The sequence below is a fragment of the Orcinus orca genome, chromosome 2 (genome assembly GCF_937001465.1).
Source record: "Orcinus orca chromosome 2, mOrcOrc1.1, whole genome shotgun sequence".
Taxonomy (NCBI): domain Eukaryota; kingdom Metazoa; phylum Chordata; class Mammalia; order Artiodactyla; family Delphinidae; genus Orcinus; species Orcinus orca.
The window spans coordinates 68479201-68502233 of NC_064560.1; the positions used below are offsets into that span (position 1 = coordinate 68479201).

Below are 23033 nucleotides of genomic sequence, written 5' to 3' on the forward strand. Positions count from 1 at the left end.
ATGAGTTCAGAAATGACAATGGCAGCAGACTCTCTTGACATCCTTTAGCCCGGTGACAGTGTTGGCATTTGCTGTCTTTGACTTTCTGTCTTATCAGAGAGCGTATTACATAGCTCTTGGTAATGTCGAGTCACTGAGTTTATCATTCTGGGACTTCACTGGCCTCAGCAGAGCTGGGCCTCCTGGTGTCAGAAAGCAGACCATGGGGCAGCACCTCACCCACTGGGCTCCAGTCTGCACACAAAACTAAACAACTTCTTCCAAGTGCTTTGCTGGCTTTCTAGTAGCAAGTCAGAGCATATTTTCCTAAGCCTCATGAAATAAATTTCTTTCAATTTTTATTTTTGAAAGAAATTTGATCATAATGTCCCGTACTGGATTTCTGCCACAAATCCTTTAGTGACCCAAAGATGGTTAAATTAAGATTTAAACAGGAGAAACTTTTATCTGTAGAGTTCAGGCAAAATTATTACGGGTGATAACATTTTAAAATTCATTAATAAATTTTGTGTCTCCAAGTTCTATTAGTATTAAGTTGTATCACTTATATTGCTCTTCTTGTCTGGGGGCTGTCACTTGTTTACTGTCATTATAATCCATTAACTTTTTAATCTATGAGCAGTGAGGATTACTGATGGAAGCTGTATAACTTGTACCTCTGACCAGTGATAGCTGTAATATCACCACTAATTATTCTTTGACCTCTGAATTTTGTTTTCCCAGTAAATTGCAGCTTATTAAAAGATACCTTATGATTAATTTTTCTGCCTAACATTTTATCACAGTAACTTATTATGTTACTTACATACTACTTGCATGATATACTGAAATATTTTGTGAACTCTAGATCCAGTCTCAGAATTGGAAACCTGCTGTTATCTAGTGTAGACTGATGGAATTGATTGAGTTGGTTTTCCCTTGCCTTTTTGTTTTCCCCTCTCTTGTATTCAAGAGCTAGTGACTGATAAAATTTATTTTTCCTTATAGGGAAGACTCTTTTTTTTTTAACAGATTTTTTTTCCTATTTGGTTCCTTAAAAAAGAAATTTTAGTTGGAAAAATGTTTTTTTTCTTCTTTGTAATTAAGTAACACTATACTATGTCATCTCTAGGTTTGAGTTCTGGGAAGATTTTGAGGAAGACCATGGGAAAGGGAGAGAGAATGGCTATCAGAGTCTTCATAAGGTGCTAGAGCCTTTCCTTCTCCGGAGAGTGAAAAAAGATGTGGAGAAATCCCTTCCTGCCAAAGTGGAACAGATTCTCAGGGTGGAGATGTCAGCCCTTCAGAAACAGTATTACAAGTAAGTTATTGGCTGGGTTAAGCCTGAGTGGGATTAGGATCAGTACCAGGGGTACTTCCCTTGTGGTGCAATGGTTAAGAATCCGCCTGCCAATGCAGAGGACACGGGTTCGATCCCTGGTCCGGGAAGATCCCACATGCTGTGAAGCAACTAACCCTGCGAGCCACAACTACTGAAGCCTGTGCACCCTAGAGCCCATGCTCCACAACAAGAGAAGCCACCGCAATGAGAAACCCATGCACCACAGTGAGGAGTAGCCCCCGCTCGCCACAACTAGAGAAAGACCAAATGCAGCAGTGAAGACCCAGCGCAGCCAAAAATAAATAAATAAATAAATTTTTTGTTTTAAAGAAAGATCAGTACCAGGGGGCTCCCCTGGTGGCGCAGTGGTTAAAAATCTGCCTGCCAATGCAGGGAACATGGGTTCAAGCCTTGGTCTGGGAAGATCCCACATGCCACGGAGCAACTAAGCCCGTGTGCCACAACTACTAAGCCTGTGCTCTAGAGCCTGCAAGGCACAACTACTCAGCCCACGTGCCACAACTACTGAAGCCCGCATGCCTAGAGCCTGTGCTCTGCAGCAAGAGAAGCCACTGCAATGAGAAGCCCGTTTACTGCAACGAGTATCCCCCGCTCGCTCGCCGCAACTAGAGAAAGCCTGCGCGCAGCAACAAAGACCCAACGCAGCCAAAAATAAATAATAAGAAATAAATAAATAAATTAAAAAAAAAAAGATCAGTACCAGGAAGCCATGAGATATATAACCAACAAATAAACTGCCTTTTCCAGTGAAGCCTCAAGACAGATTTAAGTAGCAATTTATTTATGGTCAGAAAGAGGAAGATTTACTGTTCTTTCTTTTTTAGGTGAGAATTTGCACAGTACTTTTCATTATCTTAGTGGTCTGAAATATATGTTCTTAGGCTTATCCCCCTGCTAATAAACAGGCATGCTCTACTCATTCTCTTCTCTGCCATTCATTCAGTCATTTGCTTCAAGTTCTGCAACATGCGAGGCATTTTGCTAGATACTGGAAATATGAACGTGAATGGAATGTGTTCCTGTCAGAAGCCTGTTGTTTAGTAGAGAAGACAGACTAGAGACAAATAATACAAAGTGTTGTTTATAACTGAGGCATATGCAGGGGAGTGTGGAAGTTCAGAAGGAAAAGCACTCACCTCTGTACCAAAGGGTGAAGACTCTTCTTCTAGCACTCCAAGTGGCATGGGCAGGTTATGGACTTGGTTTAGGTTATAATATGTTAAAGGTAAAATGGTGGGTTTGAGACAGAGGGTGGTATATAAGGTACTTGTCATGGGCTTTCAGTTTTGATGATTTAAAGTTGGATCTGGAATGATTGGAAATAATTGTATTGTCATGAAAATTACAGTCTTTTAAAGTTAGAGGTCTGGTAATCTTTCTAATGATATTCCTTGCTTTTTTTTTTTTTAACATTGTTACTGGAGTATAATTGCTTTATAATGTTGTGTTAGTTGCTGCTGTATAACAAAGTGAATCAGCTGTATGTATACATACATCCCCGTATCCCCTCCCTCTTGCGTCTCCCTCCCACCCTCCCTATCCCACCCCTCTAGGTGGTCACAAAGCACTGAGCTGATCTCCCTGTGCTATGCGGCTGCTTCCCCCTAGCTATCTGTTTTACCTTTGGTAGTGTATATATGTCCATGCCACTCTCACTTCGTCCCAGCTTACCCTTCCCCCTTCCCGTGTCCTCAAGTCCATTCTCTATGTCTGCGTCTTTAGTCCTGTCCTGCCCCTAGGTTCTTCAGAACCCCCCAACCCTTTCTTTTTAGATTCCATATATATGTGTTAGCATACGGTATTTGTTTTTCTCTTTCTGACTACTTCACTCTGTATGACAGTCTCTAGGTCCATCCATCTCACTACAAATAACTCAATTTCATTTCTTTTTATGGCCGAGTAATATTCGATTGTATATATGTGCCACATCTTCTATTCCTCTGTCGATGGACACTTAGGTTGCTTCCATGTCCTGGCTACTATAAATAGTGCTGCAATGAATGTTGTGGTACATGACTCTTTTTGAATTATGGTTTTCTCAGGGTACATGCCCAGTAGTGGGATTGCTGGGTCGTATGGTAGTTCTGTTTTTAGTTTTTTAAGGAAGCTCCATACTGTTCTCCATAGTGGCTGTACCAATTTACTCCCTGCTTGTTCTTAATTAATACAACTGAATAAAAACAAGAATTTAATTTTCAAAAATTACTATCCAATTTTTTTGCTTAACACTGCCTTGATTTTTTTAAATTTTTAAAAATTTTTTTACATCTTTATTGGAGTATAATTGCTTTACAATGCTGTGTTAGTTTCTGCATTATAACAAACTGAATCAGTTATACATACACATATGATCCCATATCTCTTCCTCCTTGCGTCTCCCTCCCTCCCACCCTCCCTATCTCACCCCTCCACGCAGTCACAAAGCACCGAGCTGATCTCCCTGTGCTATGCGGCTGCTTCCCACTAGCTACCTACCTTACGTTTGGTAGTGTATATATGTCCATGCCTCTCTGTCTCTTTGTCACAGCTCACCCTTCCCTCTCCCCATATCCTCAAGTCCGTTCTCTAGTAGGTCTGTGTCTTTATTCCTGTCTTACCCCTAGGTTCTTCATGACATTTTTTTTTCTTAAATTCCATATATATGTGTTAGCATACGGTATTTGTCTTTCTCTTTCTGACTTCACTCTGTATGACAGACTCTAGGTCTGTCCACCTCATTACAAATAGCTCAATTTCGTTACTTTTTATGGCTGAGTAATATTCCATTGTATATATGTGCCACATCTTCTTTATCCATTCATCCGATAATGGACACTGAGGTTGTTTCCATCTCCGGGGTATTGTAAATAGAGCTGCAAAGAACTTTTTGGTACATGACTCTTTTTGAATTTTGGTTTTCTCAGGGTATATGCCCAGTAGTGGGATTGCTGGGTCATATGGTAGTTCTATTAGTAGTTTTTTAAGGAACCTCCATACTGTTCTCCATAGTGGCTGTACCAATTCACATTCCCACAGCAGTGCAAGAGTGTTCCCTTTTCTCCACACCCTGTCCAGCATTTATTGTTTCTAGATTTTTTGATGATGGCTATTCTGACTGGTGTGAGATGATATCTCATTGTAGTTTTGATTTGCATTTCTCTAATGATTAATGATGTTGAGCATTCTTTCATGTGTTTGTTGGCAGTCTGTATATGTTCTTTGGAGAAATGTCTGTTTAGGTCTTCTGCCCATTTTTGGATTGGGTTTTTTGTTTTTTTGTTATTGAGCTGCATGAGCTGCTTGTAAACTTTGGAGATTAATCCTTTGTCAGTTGCTTCATTTGCAAATATTTGCTCCCATTCTGAGGGTTGTCTTTTGGTCTTGTTTATGGTTTCCTTTGCTGTGCAAAAGCTTTTAAGTTTCATTAGGTCCCATTTGTTTATTTCTGTTTTTATTTCCATTTCTCTAGGAGGTGGGTCAAAAAGGATCTTGCTGTGATTTATGTCATAGAGTGTTCTGCCTATGTTTTCCTCTAAGAGATTGATAGTTTCTGGCCTTACATTTAGGTCTTTAATCCATTTTGAGCTTATTTTTGTGTATGGTGCTAGGGAGTGATCTAATGTCATACTTCTACATGTACCTGTCCAGTTTTCCCAGCACCACTTATTGAAGAGGCTGTCCTTTCTCCACTGTACATTCCTGCCTGCTTTGTCAAAGATAAGGTGACCATATGTGCGTGGGTTTATCTCTGGGATTTCTATCCTGTTCCATTGATCTATCTTTCTGTTTTTGTGCCAGTACCATACTGTCTTGATTACTATAGCTTTGTAGTATAGTCTGAAGTCAGGGAGCCTGATTCCTCCAGCTCTGTTTTTCGTTCTCAAGATTGCTCTGGCTATTCGGGATCTTTTGTGTTTCCATACAAATTGTGAAATTTTTTGTTCTAATTCTGTGAAAAATGCCAGTGGTAGTTTGATAGGGATTGCATTGAATCTGTAGATTGCTTTGGGTAGTAGGGTCATTTTCACAATGTTGATTCTTCCAATCCAAGAACATGGTATATCTCTCCATCTATTTGTATCATCTTTAATTTGTTTCATCAGTGTCTTATAATTTTCTGCATGCAGGTCTTTTGTCTCCTTAGGTAGGTTTATTCCTAGATATTTTATTCTTTTTGTTGCAATGGTAAATGGGAGTGTTTTCTTGATTTCACGTTCAGATTTTTCATCATTAGTGTATAGGAATGCCAGAGATTTCTGTGCATTAATTTTGTATCCTGCTACTTTACCAAATTCATTGATTAGCTCTAGTAGTTTTCTGGTAGCATCTTTAGGATTCTCTATGTATAGTAAGTATCATGTCATCTGCAAACAGTGACAGCTTTACTTCTTCTTTTCCGATTTGGATTCCTTTTATTTCCTTTTCTTCTCTGATTGGTGTGGCTAAAACTTCCAAAGCTATGTTGAATAAGAGTGGTGAGAGTGGGCAACCTTGTCTTGTTCCTGATCTTAGCGGAAATGCTTTCAGTTTTTCACCATTGAGGATGATGTTGGCTGTGGGTTTGTCATATATGGCCTTTATTATGTTGAGGAAAGTTCCCTCTGTGCCTACTTTCTGCAGGGTTTTTATCATAAATGGGTGTTGAATTTTGTCGAAAGCTTTCTCTGTATCTGTTGAGATGATCATATGGTTTTTCTCCTTCAATTTGTTAATATGGTGTATCACGTTGATTGATTTGCGTATATTGAAGAATCCTTGCGTCCCTGGGATAAATCCCACTTGATCATGGTGTATGATCCTTTTAATGTGCTGTTGGATTCTGCTTGCTAGTATTTTGTTGAGGATTTTTGCATCTATGTTCATCAGTGATATTGGCCTATAGGATAGGTGTTAGCTCTTCTCTAAATGTTTGATAGAATTTGCCTGTGAAGCCATCTGGTCCTGGGCTTTTGTTTGTTGGAAGATTTTTAATCACAGTTTCAATTTCAGTGCTTTTGATTGGTTTGTTCTTATTTTCTATTTCTTCCTGATTCAGTCTTGGCAGGTTGTGCATTTCTAAGAATTTGTCCATTTCTTCCACGTTGTCCATTTTATTGGCATAAAGTTGCTTGTAGTAATCTCTCATGATATTTTGTATTTTTGCAGTGTCAGTTGTTACTCCTCCTTTTTCATTTCTAATTCTATTGATTTGAGTCTTCTCCCTTTTTTTCTTGATGAGTCTGGCTAATGGTTTATCAATTTTGTTTATCTTCTCAAGGAACCAGCTTTTAGTTTTATTGATCTTCGCTATCATTTCCTTCATTTCTTTTTCATTTATTTCTGATCTGATTTTTATGATTTCTTTCCTTCTGCTAACTTTGGGGTTTTTTTGTTCTTCTTTTTCTAATTGCTTTAGGTGCTAGGTTAGGTTGTTTATTCGAAATGTTTCCTGTTTCTTAAGGTGGGTTTGTGTTGCTATAAACTTCCCTCTTAGAACTGCTTTTGCTGCATCCCATAGGTTTTTGGTCGTCGTGTCTCCATTGTCATTTGTTTCTAGGTATTTTTTGATTTCCTCTTTGATTTCTTCAGTGATCACTTCGTTATTAAGTAGTGTATTGTTTAGCCTCCATGTGTTTGTAATTTTTACAGATCTTTTCCTGTAATTGATATCTAGTCTCATAGCATTGTGGTCGGAAAAGATACTTGATACAATTTCAATATTCTTAAATTTACCGAGGCTTGATTTGTGACCCAAGATATGCTCTAACCTGGAGAATGTTCCATGAGCACTTGAGAAAAATGTGTATTCTGTTGTTTTTGGATGGAATGTCCTATAAATATCAACTAAGTCCATCTTGTTTAATGTATCATTTAAAGCTTGTGTTTCCTTATTTATTTTCATTTTGGATGAGCTGTCCATTGGTGAAAGTGGGGTGTTAAAGTCCCCTACTATGAATGTGTTACTGTCGATTTCCCCTTTTATGGCTGTTAGTATTTGTCTTATGTATTGAGGTGCTCCTATGTTGGGTGCATAAATATTTACAATTGTTATATTTTCTTCTTTGATCGATCCCTTGATCATTATGTAGTGTCCTTCTTTGCTCTTGTAATATTCTTTATTTTAAAGTCTATTTTGTCTGATACGAGAATTGCTACTCCAGCTTTCTTTTGGTTTCCATTTGCATGGAATATCTTTTTCCATCCCCTTACTTTCAGTCTGTATGTGTTTCTAGGTCTGAAGTGGGTCTCTTGTAGACAGCATATATATGGGTCTTGTTTTTGTATCTATTCAGCCAATCTGTGTCTTTTGGTGGGAGCATTTAGTCCATTTACATTTAAGGTAATTATCGATATTTATGTTCCTATTCCCATTTTCTTAATTGTTTTGGGTTTGTTATTGTAGGTCGTTTCCTTCTCTTGTGTTTCTTGCCTAGAGAAGTTCCTTTAGCATTTGTTGTAAAGCTGCTTTGGTGGTGCTGAACTGTCTCAGCCTTTGCTTGTCTGTAAAGGTTTTAATTTCTCCATCAAATCTGAATGAGATCCTTGCTGGGTAGAGTAATCTTGGTTGCAGGTTTTTCTCCTTCATCACTTTAAATATGTCCTGCCAGTCCCTTCTGGCTTGCAGAGTTCCTGCTGAAAGATCAGCTGTTAACCTTATGGGGATTCCCTTGTGTGTTATTTGTTGTTTTTCCCTTGCTGCTTTTAATATGTTTTCTTTTATTTAATTTTTGACAGTTTGTTTAATATGTGTCTTGGCATATTTCTCCTTGGATTTATCCTGTATGGCACTCTCTGTGCTTCCTGGACTTGATTAACTATTTCTGCCTTGATTTTTAAAAATCTTTTTATTGTGCGAAATCTCAAATACATACAAAAATAGAATGGTGTGTATCCATAATCCAGCTTTTATATTTACTGACTCCTGGCCAGTCTTAGTTCATCTGTATCTTCTTTTGCATCCCCATTTCCACCCCCAGGTCATACGAAACATATTCCAGGTCCAAATCATAAGTGTTTCTGTATATCTCTAAAAAATAAGGACTCTTAAGAGTTAAGTAAAAAAAACCCCAAAACCCCCCAAGCTCATGGAGCAGATTGGTGGTTGCCAGAGCCAGGTGTTGAGGATGGTGAGAGAAATGGGTGAAGGGAGTCAAAAGGTTACAGACTTCAGCTATGAAATGTATGTCACGGGGATGAAATGTACAGCATGGTGACAATAATTAATAATTCTGAAGTGCATTTTTTTTTGAAATATGCAAGAGAGTAGATCATAAAAGTCCTCATCACAAGGGAAAAAAAGTTGTAGCTATTTATGGTGATGGATGGTAACTAGACATTGTGGTGATCATTCTGCAATGTATACAAATATCTCATCATGTTTTATGCATCTGAAACGAATATGACGTTCTATACCTCAATTAAAAAAAGTTAAGCATAATTTCAATACTATTTTTATTATGCCTAAACCCCCCCCCCCAGTAATTCCTTACTATTTTTATAATGTACAGTGAGTGTTTACGTTTTCCTGGTTGTCCTAGACACACACACACACACACACACACACATTTTGCTTGTTTGCATTGGGATCTAAGTAAGCTCCATACATGATGATTGGTTGACGTATCTCTTAAGTTTATTTTAAGTCATTTTCCCCTCCGTCCTTCTAAATTTTTGAGTGAAGAAACTGGGTTTGTGTTCCATAAATTTTTTTCACAGCCTGGATTTTGCTCATTCCAGCTCCATGGCATCATTTAATATTTTCCTGAGAACACACTGTTTCCTTTACATTCACAGATAAGTGTAGAAGGTTGGTTAGACCCAGAATCCGTGTATTTCACAGAATGCAGTCTATCATAGGAGGTTGTCTTCTTGTGGTATTAGCAAATGTTGATGAGCATTGCCTAGATCATTAATTCATTAGGGATTACAAAGTGGTAATATTCAACTTTTGTTACTCCTTTGTTTATTAGGTGGAATACTTCTGTAAAAAGAAACTTCCCCACATCAATGAGGAACAGTTCATATAGGAAAGACAGAATAAATGCATGGTTCTTTCTGATTTTCGAATTTAAAATTTTTCATCTATTTACTGTTTTTTTAAATTGAAATACAGTTGTCCCTTGGTAACTACAGGGGTTTGGTTCCAGGGAGCCCCCTGGCCCTCCGCTCGGATACCAAAATCTATGGATCCTTAAGTTCCTTACATAAAATGGCAAAGTATAGTTGGCTCTCTGTATTTGCAGGTGTGCAACCTGTGGATGCGGATGGCTGACTGTACATTTGACATATAATGTTGTACAGTTTAAGGTGTGTAGCATGTTAATCTGATGCATTCATATATTTTAATCTGATGGCCATTGTGATAATTAGCCCCTCTATCACATTACATGATGATCCGTTCTTTTTAGTGGTTGGGATTGTTAAATCTAGTCTCTTAGCAAGGTTGATGATTATATAATACATTGTTGTTGTCTGTATTCACTGTACTGTGCATTAGATCTCTAGGGATTATTTACTACCCATTCCAGGTTTGTACCCTTAAACATCTGTCCTATCCCCCACTCCCCGCCCCCGGTAACCACTATTTTACTTTGTTTGGCTGTTTTAGATTCCACATATACATGATATCATACGTTACTTGTCTATCTCTGTCTGACTTATCTCACACAACATAGTGTGTTCAAGGTTCATCCATGTTGAATTTTTGACGTTTTCAAAAGAAAAAATGGATTATCTATCTTCCTTCAAAGGTTTGACCAATGAGACTTATTGGTACGATTTCAATATTTTTGTATGATTATTGATTCATCAATAAACATATTTATTTCTGTTTTATTCTGTTGCAGTTATTATCTATACTCATGGTCTAATGGTCCCAGTTTTAGCCAGTGGGAACTTGTTCAAGTTCTTTTGACAAAATCCAAGTTGTAGTTGATAGCTTCTTTGCTTTCTGGAATGATAAAATGCTCAGATTCGTCTCGTTCATTTCCTGCCCCAGAACTAGAGTCAGCCAAAAAGCTTCACATCCTGTTTCATTGGAAAATGATATTTGGAGGTCACAGACGGCACTGGGGGTGCTCTTTGCAGTTGCAGTGGACATTATTCACTGGTCTTTAAAGTGGACAGAGTTAGGAAATTTGTTTGTTTTTAAAGATAAAAATACATCATGAGTTTTGTCCAGTTAAATAGTACTACAGAAATTTTATTTGACCTTAATGAACTTATACCCATGCCAAAAATTCGACTTCTCAAGTGCACCAGCCTAATTCACACTACACACACAGTCTTAAAATAATGGTGCCAGGATTACCACTAGCAAGATGAAGAACAAAAACAGGTTAAGGTTTTTTAAAATAGTATTTTTTTTTTTTTTTTTAAAGGTATATCCCACTAGAAATGGTAAGAGGCTTAAAGCACTTGAGATGGTTTTTCTTCTCTTTGGTTAGGTACTGACTGGATACAATTGTTTATTTACTTCATTTTAGTGGTTTTTTTTTTTTTTTTTAGAGATTGGTTTGTTTAATTTTGTTCATGATTATTTATAATATTTATAGAGTTCCGAAGGCAAAACTGCCATGCCTGGTATGTTCAGAGATATCTGGCTTCTATCCTTGTCTCCCCCATTCTAGTCCCTCTTTTCCTTAGGTAAGAATTACTTTTATATTTAAAAATCTTAATGTTTATCTTTCCTTTATTTTTTAATTTTTAAAATATAAGCAGATGTTAACTTTTCTTATTGCCTCCTTGTGCAAGTGGTGGCATGCTGTATGCATTTTTCTATACCTTACTTTCTTCACTTAGTGATGGGAGTCGGCTGTGCCGGAGAGCACTCCATAGTAGTTTATAGAGACAGTCCTTTCTTTTTACAACTAAATAGTGGATCTGTAGCATAGTTTATTCAACTAGTCTCCTAGTGATGGACATTTGGATAGTTTCAAATACTTTTATAAATAGTGCTACGGTGAGAATCCTTGAGAATTCCTCTTTGAGATGGATTCCTAAAAGTGTGATTGCTAAAAGTGTAAAGAAATTTCACTACTCAGAAAAAAAGCAGTTCTAATATTTTCAAACTGGGATATAAAACATACTCGTTATGAACACTGTATTATGTAAAATACCCTTTTACAACAGTTTAAATGGATATGTAGCTTCTATCTTTTTTTTTTTTTTTAAACATTTATTTACGTATTTATTTGGCTGTGCCGGGTCTTAGTTGCGGCATGAGGGATCTTTTAGTTGCAGCATGTGGGATCTTTTAGATGTGGCACGCAGGCTCTTAGTTGAGGCATGCAAGATCTAGTTCCCTCACCAGGGGTGGAACCCAGCCCGCCTGCATTGGGAGCGTGGAGTCTTAACTGCTGGACCACCAGGGAAGTCCCTGTAGCTTCTATCTTTGGTATATCTAATTTATTTAACTGATTTTCTAATTTGAGACAGCTTAATTTCCACTTTTATACTACAATAAAGACTGCTTCAGTGACAGTCATTGTTTATATAAAATACATATATGTAATATATGTTCTATGAATATATATATTTTGTTGCTATTATTTTCTTTTAATATTCCTGTGTTCATCCAGGTTGAAATAGCCAATAGAATGATTAATGGTCTGAATATGACTGGAGATGTGTGAGGGTTGCTGGTTAGGTGGCAGGAGATATAAAATAAAGCATCCCTCCCTGCCTTTTTAACGCCCCCACCCACCGCCTCCCACCCTCAGTAACACTATTTCCTTTTATAATCTGCTGGTATCCCCAACTCTCTTTCTTTGAATCTAATAATATCATTATTATCTTAATTTGCAGATGGATTCTGACTAGAAATTACAAGGCTCTTGCCAAAGGAACAAGAGGCAGCACATCTGGTTTCCTTAATATTGTGATGGAACTGAAAAAGTGCTGCAACCACTGTTATCTCATTAAACCTCCCGAAGAAAACGAAAGGGAAAATGGACAGGAGATTCTTCTGGTGTGTGCTTACCTTGTTTGTAATTGCTTTCTTAAAGACACTTTAGTTTCTATAGATGCTTTTTATCAAAATGCTCCCTTTCCTCCTCGGTAATTTCAAGGAGCATCAAAAGAAGCTTTAAAAACAGGTGAGAAAAGTCAAATAGCTAGGAAAAATCTGGAAAGTATATTGTCACAGATACTAGGTAAAGAGCATTTTAGGAATTGCTTGTCAGCTAGATTGCAGAAGTCTTCCAAAAGCTTAAAGATGATTTTAAAAATATGAACTCTTATTAGAGAGGAAGGGCAGATTGAAGTATGCTTTTGAACATGATGATTAGAATGTCTTTTCAATCTTCAGTCCTTGATCAGGAGCAGTGGGAAGCTGATTCTATTAGATAAACTGTTGACAAGACTTCGAGAAAGAGGGAACAGAGTCCTTATCTTCTCTCAGATGGTGAGAATGTTGGATATCCTGGCTGAGTACCTGACTATTAAGCACTATCCTTTCCAGGTGAGGATGCTTGGTACTTGGGGTCTCTCCCTTCCTCCTTTCCTCCCTCCCTCCCTCTAGGTTGTATGCTTTGCTTGGTAAATTATCCTAAAGGAGAAAACAAGAGTTTTCTTGTTTCAAACAAATTGAGATTAAGGTTCCAGGCGGGTCTTAATTTTTACTTCCATGCCTTTAGGCTACCCTGTAATGAACAAGATCATGGGAGATTATTCTTTTTTGGTGGGTGAGGGATGGGGATAGAAGTGTTGTTAGATGGTATCTTACATCTCTGAGCCTGTGGTAAAAGTAGCGAGGAAGGAAGTGTGAACCTGATGACAGAAGCCCAAATCCTAAGAAAGAAAGAAAAAGAGAGGTGACAGTGTTTTATATTTCACCCCAAAGGAAGCTGACCCTGGCCGTGAGGCTGGGGAACTCAGGAGAACAGTATACTTGAAACCTTGCTCGTCCCTGAATATACTTTGCAGAATTATAATTTTGGGTTTTTGTCTTCATTCATTAATCTCTTGTAAGATGAGAAAAATAAGGGGGAAAAAGTTTCTTCAGCATAATATTTTTCTACGTGTTAGACAATGGGAAACTTATCTCTGATTTATTTATAGATGTGTGCAATTTACCTTGACTTTTGGCCTAATATTTTTATAATGCCTTGATTTTTTTAAAAAATTAATTTTATATTTGGCTGTGTTGGGTCTTTGTTGCTGCACGCAGGCTTTCTCTAGTTGCGCCGAGCGGGGGCTACTCTTCGTTGCGGTGCGTAGGTCTCTCATTGCAGTGGCTTCTCTTGTTGCGGAGCACAGGCTCTAGGTGCACAGGCTTCAGTAGTTGTGGCACATGGGCTCAGTAGTTGTGGCCTGTGGGCTCTAGAGTGCAGGCTCAATAGTTGTGGCACACGGGCTTAGTTGCTCTGCCGCATGTGGGATCTTTATGGACCAGGGCTCGAACCCGTGTCCCCTGCGTTGGCAGGTGGATTCTTAACCACTGTGCCACCAGGGAAGCCCTGCCTTGCATTAAATAAACTTTTTCTTTAATTTTGGATGGACTCATGCAGTTATGCTGATACTGAAGATACTTGAAGGCAGTGCTTCTCTCTAAGAAGGCCAAGCTTTAGAACTCAGTAACAGGTTTTCTTTCAGCATACCCTGAAAGGCGTTGTTATATCCACAATACTTTGTGTGGTCTTTCAGCAGTTGTCTTAGAATATAGTTAAATACCGTGGTTGTTACCAAAAATAGCACAGTACAGAGAGTCAGTGATCTCTCAGTACATCTGACCCCTGGGAGCTTTCAGGTCTAGCTCATCATTTGGGTATCAAGTAAAATAAGAATATGTTACTTTTCTCTCTAGGGAATGAGTAGTCTGGTGTCTACTCAGGTTATCATGCCTAATGTCTTCTCTTAGAATATTGAAAAGAGGGCATTTGGGTTTTCTCATTTCAAATACTGGTTGTGAACCTGCCATTTAGACTTATCTTTGGGTCAAGGCTCTCAGTAGAGTTGGTAGTCAGAAAGAAGAAAGGGGGTTCCCATGTGTGATTCTACCTGTGATCAGGTGGCTCTGGGTTTGGTGGACAGAGCGCTGAGCTGTAGGTCCTTCCACAGACTCCACCCCTCCCCTGTCACTGATCACTGGTCAGCTGACATCTGCCTGGTCAGTTTTGCCTTCGGTAAAATGAGGTAGTTTATCTCAAGTGGTGATTAAGGGGAAGTAATGTGAAAATGATTTTAAAGAGTCCGAAATGCTTTATATATAGCATACAAGTAGGAATTCTTCAGTATTTACATATTATATGGTTTCTCTATGGTGACATTGTTTTGGACCTAGAATTGACATATAGTCTAATGTAAGAATTGTATGTGCTAGTAAATGCCAGAGGCTCTCTTGAAGATACATTTTGGCTGTTTGAACACTTTGCTCTGATTTTAGAGTGTAATTTTCAGAAAAGCTGGGATATATGACTCACTTAATTTTAACATTTTCAATATTATGGGAAAATGTTTTCCAAACAAAATTATGTAAATAATTTTTTGGTTTATGGAGCACTTAATAACAGGGCAACTTTTAGCCATGTAGCTAAGGAGCACCATTTTCCTGCAGGAGCTAATTATGAGGTGACCAGTGGTACTATTTCCTAATCTCTTTGGTACGCACAGATGTAGAAGCAGACAAAGCCTCTAAGCACAGCTTGGGTTGCCACCTTTCTCCTTATGTCCTGGTGGCCATTCTGATCCTTGGATAAACCTAGATGGCCCTTAGAATCAGAAGCTTCTGACCTTGAGTTTGTAACCGGAGAGCTTGGGGCAAAGTTGGGTGTGCTGCTGAAGCACAGCCCCTGGACAGCACTTTGCCAGTGTGTTCCGGTTATTTTTACTCAGTGGGTGTTGGAGTGATGAAGGTTACAAGTCTGGTGTTCTATTTTGAGTGTAGCTGATCTTCCTACCTTATGATTTTCTTATGGTTTATTTTTACAGCGTCTGGATGGTTCCATCAAGGGAGAAATCCGAAAACAGGCACTGGACCACTTCAATGCAGATGGGTCTGAGGTATAGCATGCATGGCTTTGTTATTTGGGCAGCTTGGGCTCTGTATCAAGGGGAAAGCCTTTCTAGCTTAATGTATTCTGTTTCAGAAACATTTCACAGTGCAGCTCTCCTACCTGATAAGGGAAGGAGAAATCACTAAAGATGCCTCTTAATTTTGTTGTTTGTCAATCCAGAAAAGCATATGCATGCTTGTTTATCTCCCCTGGTCTGGATTAATGACAGAGTAGTTCCGGTATCAACTGAGGGTTCTCTGGTGGCTTTCAGATGCCAAATTTCTGGGCCTAGAAGAACCGCAAGGCGAGGGTTGGGGAGGGCTGGCTGGTAGGATTAATTTTGACATGTATGTTACATCAGAAGGTTCTGATCTATACTTTTTTTGCTGACTTGAGTCTTAAAAAGTATGTTTGCTATGTCTCAGATTTGTTGGACCCCGGCAGGATGTGGCTTAATTCCCTTGCTTGAGCTAATAGCAACATTGGTTAATCTGTTAAGTATCCAACTTGAATTTGGCATTATAAAGTATTTTGTTTTTAAGGTACATGTGGAAGAGTACTTAGGACAAGTTAGAAACCGTGGTAACCTTGTAATTTGTGCATATCAAACTATTAAATACCATGGGATGTGAGAGAAGAGGCGAAAAGAAGTTTAGTGTAAGTAAGGCTATAGTGGTGTGAGGAGTTAAGAAAGCTGTGGTGAGGGCCAGAGGTAGAACTAGAAGTGTTTTGGAGAGAACGTTAGAGCTTCTGAAGTCTGGGCCCCTATTCTCTATAAATAGACCAGGCTTAACTTTCTGCTTTCTCAAGAGCTTTGAACACTCTTAATGTCTGTCTTTCAGTCCAGAATGGTATGACTCCTGCCCCTTGAATAGCACATAAGCCTAGTTAGACTATGGTATTCTGCCTATTTCTCCAGCCTAAAATTTTAGTTCTCCTTGAGGAATTTTGGGCACTAATCTCTTCAGAACCAAGGCTCTGAATGGTCAAGGAGAAGAGGAATGTAATTACTAAAAACACTGATAACCATCTAATTCCATCTTCCTCTCTCTCCTCCCTATTTTCTCAACTGTAAAAGCACCACGATGCCCTACTTCATAATCCTGCTGTGACGACTAAGTGCCATACTCCACACACAGCACTGAGCGCAGGGCCTGGTACACAACAAGCACCCCATCAGTGTTACCTGTTTCTCTTCTTCAGTATTTGTTGAGATTGGTTTTGTGGTCCCTACTATTAGTTTAAAACACAGTGTGAGTTGAATGTTTCATATCGCCCTTTCTCAAGAAAAAGCTAAAGTGGCTTTCTTCATAGTTCTGTTGATTCCCCTGTCCGATGGCTAGATATAGAATAGAGATTCCTTACCATTTTCTGCAACTCTGAGTTTTCTTTTAATTAATTTAAAAAATTACTTTATTACTGGGGGAAAGTAATATAAACACATTTAGAAATTTTGGAAGATGGTGAAGAGTACAAAGAAGAAATACTATACAAAGAAGAAAACTTCCATCCCAGAGAAAGCTTGCTATTCACATTATTTGGGTGCATTTCCATTCATCCTGGAAGAAACCCTTTGTTTCTTTCTATGTTTGCCCAATTGGGATCATGCTGCATATAGTTTTGTGCTCGCCTTTCATTCAAAATTCTACTCTGAGCATTTTCCCGTGTCATTAAATATTTTAAAAAACTAATTTCTAATATTTTCTCATGCCTGTTCCATCATTTATTTGACCATTTTATTGTTCTCAGATGTTTAGCTAGGATATGAGCATATAAAAAAGATTTTTGATACATTTTGCTAAATCACTCTTTCCAAACAATTTATATTCATAATGTTTATGTATGAATATTTCCATTTTACCATTTGATAATAGGCACAAATATCTTAATATAATTCATATTGTCTTTGATAAAGAGTGACATTGAAAATATTTCTTATGATCATTCAGACCCCAGATTTCATTTAAGTTTTAGGTGTCTCATTCTCAAGTGTTTACCTGCAGGCTTCTCTTCAGAGTGTGGTGTTGCTTGGTATCTCCACCAAGGCTCACAGACTATGCTTCAACCCCCCTGTTAATCAGTTCTTTATTGGAATTGTTTAAAGCTCTTGTGAGACAGCTCTCTCCATTTTTATTTCTACGGCATAATGTTGGTGAATGTGACTGTTATTTAGAATGTGGAGACCTTTTCATTGCATCTGTGTATATGTGTTAAATACACCCATTTATCAAAATGTAACTCAGAACTACCAGTTTTTGAGTGCCATTTCCAATGCCAGAAAGGTGTCAGTCTTTGATACATGACCAAATTCCCTGGAAATAGAAATGTTTGGCTTTGGTTTTCTCTGGCTCAGAGTTTATTCTCTGCCTCCTGCCCATTTTTTTTCTGAGCACTCAGATGCAGGCTGGTGTACTGTTCCTGCCCAGTCTCTATTATCATTGCTATGGCAACTGGAATATGTCAGTGCCTGGGTCTTTCCCACACACTGCTGTTCGGCCACACCTGCTCTGGTTTTCTTTGTGCATGTTCTGTGGTGATTGAGGATCCTGTGCTGTCCAGTGGTTCAGTCATGTGATGTCTTAGTACAGTGTTTCTGTATTCCTCACCAGCCTAACAAATGAATGGACATTTACCCAATAAAGTCTCTTTGCTCATACTGACTGCCTTATACATGGCATAATCCACCTTTACCCAGGAAATAAGTATCTAAGCAACTTGCTGAAACGATCCTCATGATAATTAAGTTTGTCTGGTTTCTGTTAACTGCTTGTATACTAGTTTTAGCCAGGAGAGAACACCAATTCTTTTGCTCCTGTTGCCTTATCAGATTCTACTTTACTCCTTAGTTCATTGCACTGACTCTTACCTCTTAATCAAATGAAAATTCACTCTGCCATCAAGTCCCTGACATTCTTGTAGCCTCCATAAAGTTTGTCCATCATATCTCACTTTTCTTCACACCTGCAGGGGTTTCCAGGTATAAGGGCTTATTGGACTGTGAAACTGTTTCTGAGAAGGCCACTGCATAAAGTAGTATATTGCATTGTGTACAGGACTTCTGTTTCCTGCTCTCGACACGGGCTGGTGGCCTGGGAATCAATTTGGCTTCAGCGGACACAGTTGTCATCTTTGATTCTGACTGGAACCCCCAGAACGACTTGCAGGCACAAGCCCGAGCCCACAGAATTGGTCAGAAGAAGCAGGTCAGTGGAGAGGGGCCTCTAGATATGGCTTGGAGGGGAGGGGGCAGGGGAGGTTATTCAGCCCTTTCAGGATGTTTGTAAAATGCTTTTTTTTTTTTTTTCCCTGTTTTGTCTTCATTTCCCCAAGGGTAGATGTCTGTTTGTTAATTAGTACAGAGAAGCTGTCTTTGGGGCTGAGATGAGCTTATAGATATGAAACTATTCTCTTTTGCTGTTTGAAAAGTATATCACCAGTAACTTTCTGGCTTACTCAAAGATATTTGATGAATAGACTTAGAATTGAAATTTTCCATCTATTTTATTACGGAAAAGTTGTTAAAATATTCTAACATTGTTCAAGATGGTCTACTTTTATTACACACGAACAGTATTAGCTCTGTGGTATGTTGGAAACGTACACACTTGTTTCCTTCGTAGATGAATTTCAAAGTCTGCTCTAGTACTGGGTACCTCTTTAAGTTTCATATGTGGCCAAAGATTCAGTTTCAATGAGACAGATCATTCTTTAGCAGCATTTTTATGGTTAGAACAAGGCTATAATAATTCCTTAGGGGCTATTTTATTTAAGAATGTAACGTGCTGCAAATAGTAAAAATATTGCATGTACAATACTTAAGTTGTCTGCTTGGATGGATGGCTTACAAGTGATATGCCATAGCAGAGAACAAATATTTTTTTATTTTCCCCCTTGGTTTTAGGCAGAGGTAACTTTTTTGTATGTGTGATCAGGCATAAGCATAACATTTCCTTTTCCTACAGGTAAATATTTACCGCTTGGTTACAAAGGGGACCGTGGAGGAAGAGATCATAGAACGGGCCAAAAAGAAGATGGTATTGGACCATCTGGTGATTCAGCGCATGGATACCACTGGCCGGACAGTTCTGGAAAACAACTCTGGAAGGTCCAAGTAAGTTCCAGAAAGATGGGAGAGGTAGCAGAGTCAATTTTATGTCAACATTTGGTATAATTCATTTTTCTAATAGGATGCTTTACAACAGACATTAATCCATTAATTACCTGGAAAAGGCCAAGCCAAAACTGCAAGAAGATGGCATTTTCATTTTATTTTGCTCCCCCTGTTTCTCCTTCTTCTTCAGGTTCTTTTTTTTTTTTTCCATATCAGCTCTTTTCTTATGTGCCCTCTCTCTTTCTTTCCTGCCCTCCTCTCTTGCCTTTTGCTTTTGGCTCTGCCTGTGACATATGACACAGCAGCAGCAGTGGCAGCTGTGTGCTCCCCATTGGGCTTTCATCCTGGCACAATGTTGCCTTGGACTTTTCAGCAGTGAGAATGCACCAGATTGAATTGGTATCTATTTCTTGGTAAAAAAGTTTGTGTGGAGATTATCTTTCCTATTGAAAACAGAAGGCTATAAAAGGAAAGTAGTTAAGTTTTAGTTGGCTTTATTTGGAAACACAGCTATTTCTCTTAGAGAGTTTACATTTTGACCAAATTGTTGAGTATCTTCTGAGGCAGTCCTGCAACTTGTGTTACAGGTGAGATCAAATGAGCCCTTCCTAATTAGATGATGATAATTTTCCATTAAAAGGAAACTAGGCAGAAAAAGCTTGTTCTTTTAGTTTGGACCAGAGATGAGGAGTTTGAAAATTCATGGTGAATGATAGCTTTCTGAGTCAAAGGACAAAGAGAGAACTCCCTTCTCTCATGTTGCTAATTATCTTTCTTGCTTAACCATGTAACAGATGAATCAACAGGAAAATAATTGATTTCTTAGTCTTTTGTTAGGTTAGGTTTACCACTGCAGACTCATCCTGTGGATTAAAAAACATGAAATATTTGTGAGATCATTTTTCTTGTGGCAGAATTTATATCTTCACCAGTAATTTGACCTCTTTATGAAGAATAGATATTTAGAACTCCGTAGAGGTTATCTGACATTCCTAAAAGATTACAACTACATTTTATTTCTGCAGTTCAAATCCTTTTAATAAAGAAGAGCTGACAGCGATTTTGAAATTTGGAGCGGAGGATCTCTTCAAAGAACTCGAAGGGGAGGAATCAGAGCCTCAGGTAGTCAACAATAAGGGAAAAAAATTTCTTGATAAGTATCATCTGTGAGAGTCTGAAATTTTCTGGAAGTGATTCTGAGTCTGAGGCTTTTATAAGGAAATAGTAGTTACTTGCAGAACATAGTTTCTCTTTTTTTCTTACAGGGCTAAAAGCTCTTACTAAATTGACTAGGAAAGAATGAGAAAAGCATTTGAGGATTTTGTCTTTGTTCTTTTTTATTCCAATTTTATTTCTCGTAATTTCTGAAGTTTCATCTTATCATTTGTATAAATAGTAGTTTGAAACATTAGATGTAAAGGACATGAAACTGAGAGTGTGAAAGAAAATGGAATATCAGAGAAGAGAGTCGGTTTATTTGCACCAGTCATTTTCAGTAAATGCTTACCACTGCTTGCCTTTTTACCATGTTTGTGTTGCTCTTGTTCTTTTAGGAAATGGATATAGATGAAATTTTGCGCTTGGCTGAAACCAGAGAGAATGAAGTCTCAACAAGTGCAACAGATGAGCTTCTGTCACAATTTAAGGTATGAAAATCATTGTCTGAGAAAGTCTTTGGCATTGATTCATGAACCAATAATAAGTAATGCCTGTCAGTACTTTCTGGGTGCAAGGGACTCTGCTTTTCTATTTACCGAAGTTGACTCATACCCCTCAAAATCATTCTCTAGAGTTCCAAGTATGATGTGGGTATAGACCATATAGTCCTCCCCATGAGGGTTACCACTGAAGCGGTCCATCCTGCCCAGATTCAGTGGGTAGAGGAAAAGAAGTCGCTGTGACAAGGGCTGAGAATAAGCTGTCAGCGGGATAGGTGGAGAACTTGGTAGTGTGGAGCTCTGGGAGGGGTGGAGAGGTTGTGGGAGAGACATTAATAGAATCATAAGAAAGAGAGGTCAAAGGTATGAAAATCGAAGGTGACAGTTGGGAAGCTCTTGACTTGGTGGGATTTTTTTTTTAAGGACAGTTATGGGGTAGTTAGTGGTATTTGATAGAAAATTAAATGAGATCAGGACTAAATGCAGAAGCTGCGCACCTGATGAGTAGGAGATGACAGCATTGAGTATAGACATTATTGAAAAGCTTAGTGAAGAGAACAGTGAAAGTAATTTATGAGGATAGAAGGATCAAGCAAGGCAAAATTTTTTAAAGGTGTTACCACGTTTCTAGGTTGAGGAAAGAAATTGAGAATAGGGAAATTCTGAAGGTTCTAAGGAAAGAAGGAAAATTTGGTTGCACATTGCCCAGGAGGAGACTGGAACAGATATAATCAAAAGCACAGATGGAGGAACTGGCCTTTGAAAGAAAAAGGAAAGTATACACTTCAGGAAATAGAGGGGAGAGAAGATGTAGGAGTTCCAACGGGTGACCTTAATTACCAGTAAATTAAGTGAGGTGTTAGCTGAGAAGTGGAAAAGATTTGGGATAGTCCCATCCAGGGGCCAGGAGTTGCCAGGAGGAACTTGGTTTAGGGTGTAGAGCTGAATTTAGAAGATGGGGCTTCACATTAGAGCCAGTCAGCAGGATCATATGACTTGCTCCAGAAATACTTGAGGTCAGAGAAGTTGAATCAGTTGGCCATCCCAAGGTGGGAGAATTGGCTTGGGAGGCATCGAAGAGTCATCAAAGTGGCAAGTTTCCCAGATTCCAGTGAGAACATGGTTGAATGGATTCATCATGGTTTGGTTCCATGCATGTTAGAGAAGCAGGGAAGACCTGGAGGTTACATTGATGGTTATGTGTGGTAGACCCATAAGGGCTGAGGAAGAAGTGTTTGAAAGGAAGCATTATTTTGTGATGAAGTCCAAGGTTGGCCACAGGTAGAAGTTGTCTTAGTGGAAGAAAAAGGAAGGAGTTGAGTGGATCACAGAGCTCTAGGATCAGAGTTAATGTGTCTGTGGATGCAGAGGATGGAGGTGAATTGTTAGTGTTTCAACTGGATTTCACTTCTATGGCTACTGCTCCCTTCTTAAACAGATGTAATCTTCATGATGGTGTCCTGGTCTAAATATATTAAATATTTGATATGAAATAAATGGTTTATTTCAGTTTTTTGCATTTTGTGTTCTTGTTTTTATTCCTAAGACTAACATGCAGTTTTGAGCATATGAAATTCTTACAGACCTTTAGCTTCTATACTTTTGATAAAAATGAATAAGGTAACCAATAGCTACTGCTTTGAGTTATGGGTTGTTTCAAATGAGCTCTGTTCAGTAGCGATTTATAATGTATAGGACTGTAAGTTTGTAATGGATTAGTATTAGGTTTTCAAATGTTATAATCTAAATAAATCTAAAATTTCTAATTAGTACATTAGAAAGTATGTATGATTTAACAGCAAATCTTTCAATAAAACTTATAAGGCAGTTTGTAGCTTTATATCTTTCCCTGTTTTTCAGTAAAATTTCTGATGAACTTTAGGATTTGGCAAGTAGATTTTGTTGGGGGGGCGATAAGGGAGAGATGAGTAGAAAATTGATTATTTGATTATGTAATATCACAGGAGTCC

At 38.4% G+C, this 23033-nt stretch overlaps 1 protein-coding gene across 4 annotated transcripts in view; it reads left to right on the plus strand.

Moving 5' to 3' along the window:
• The window catches only part of CHD2 (chromodomain helicase DNA binding protein 2), a 127127-nt gene that overhangs the window by 54784 nt on the left and 49310 nt on the right, over positions 1–23033 (plus strand). For all 4 annotated transcript variants that reach the window (XM_004271669.4, XM_033431480.2, XM_033431481.2 and 1 more), the window contains 8 exons: positions 1112–1300; positions 12107–12269; positions 12609–12761; positions 15230–15301; positions 18348–18497; positions 19257–19405; positions 20431–20527; positions 20959–21051. In XM_004271669.4, the coding sequence (XP_004271717.1) occupies positions 1112–1300; positions 12107–12269; positions 12609–12761; positions 15230–15301; positions 18348–18497; positions 19257–19405; positions 20431–20527; positions 20959–21051 (1066 nt within the window). The remainder of the gene's footprint in view (positions 1–1111; positions 1301–12106; positions 12270–12608; positions 12762–15229; positions 15302–18347; positions 18498–19256; positions 19406–20430; positions 20528–20958; positions 21052–23033) is intronic.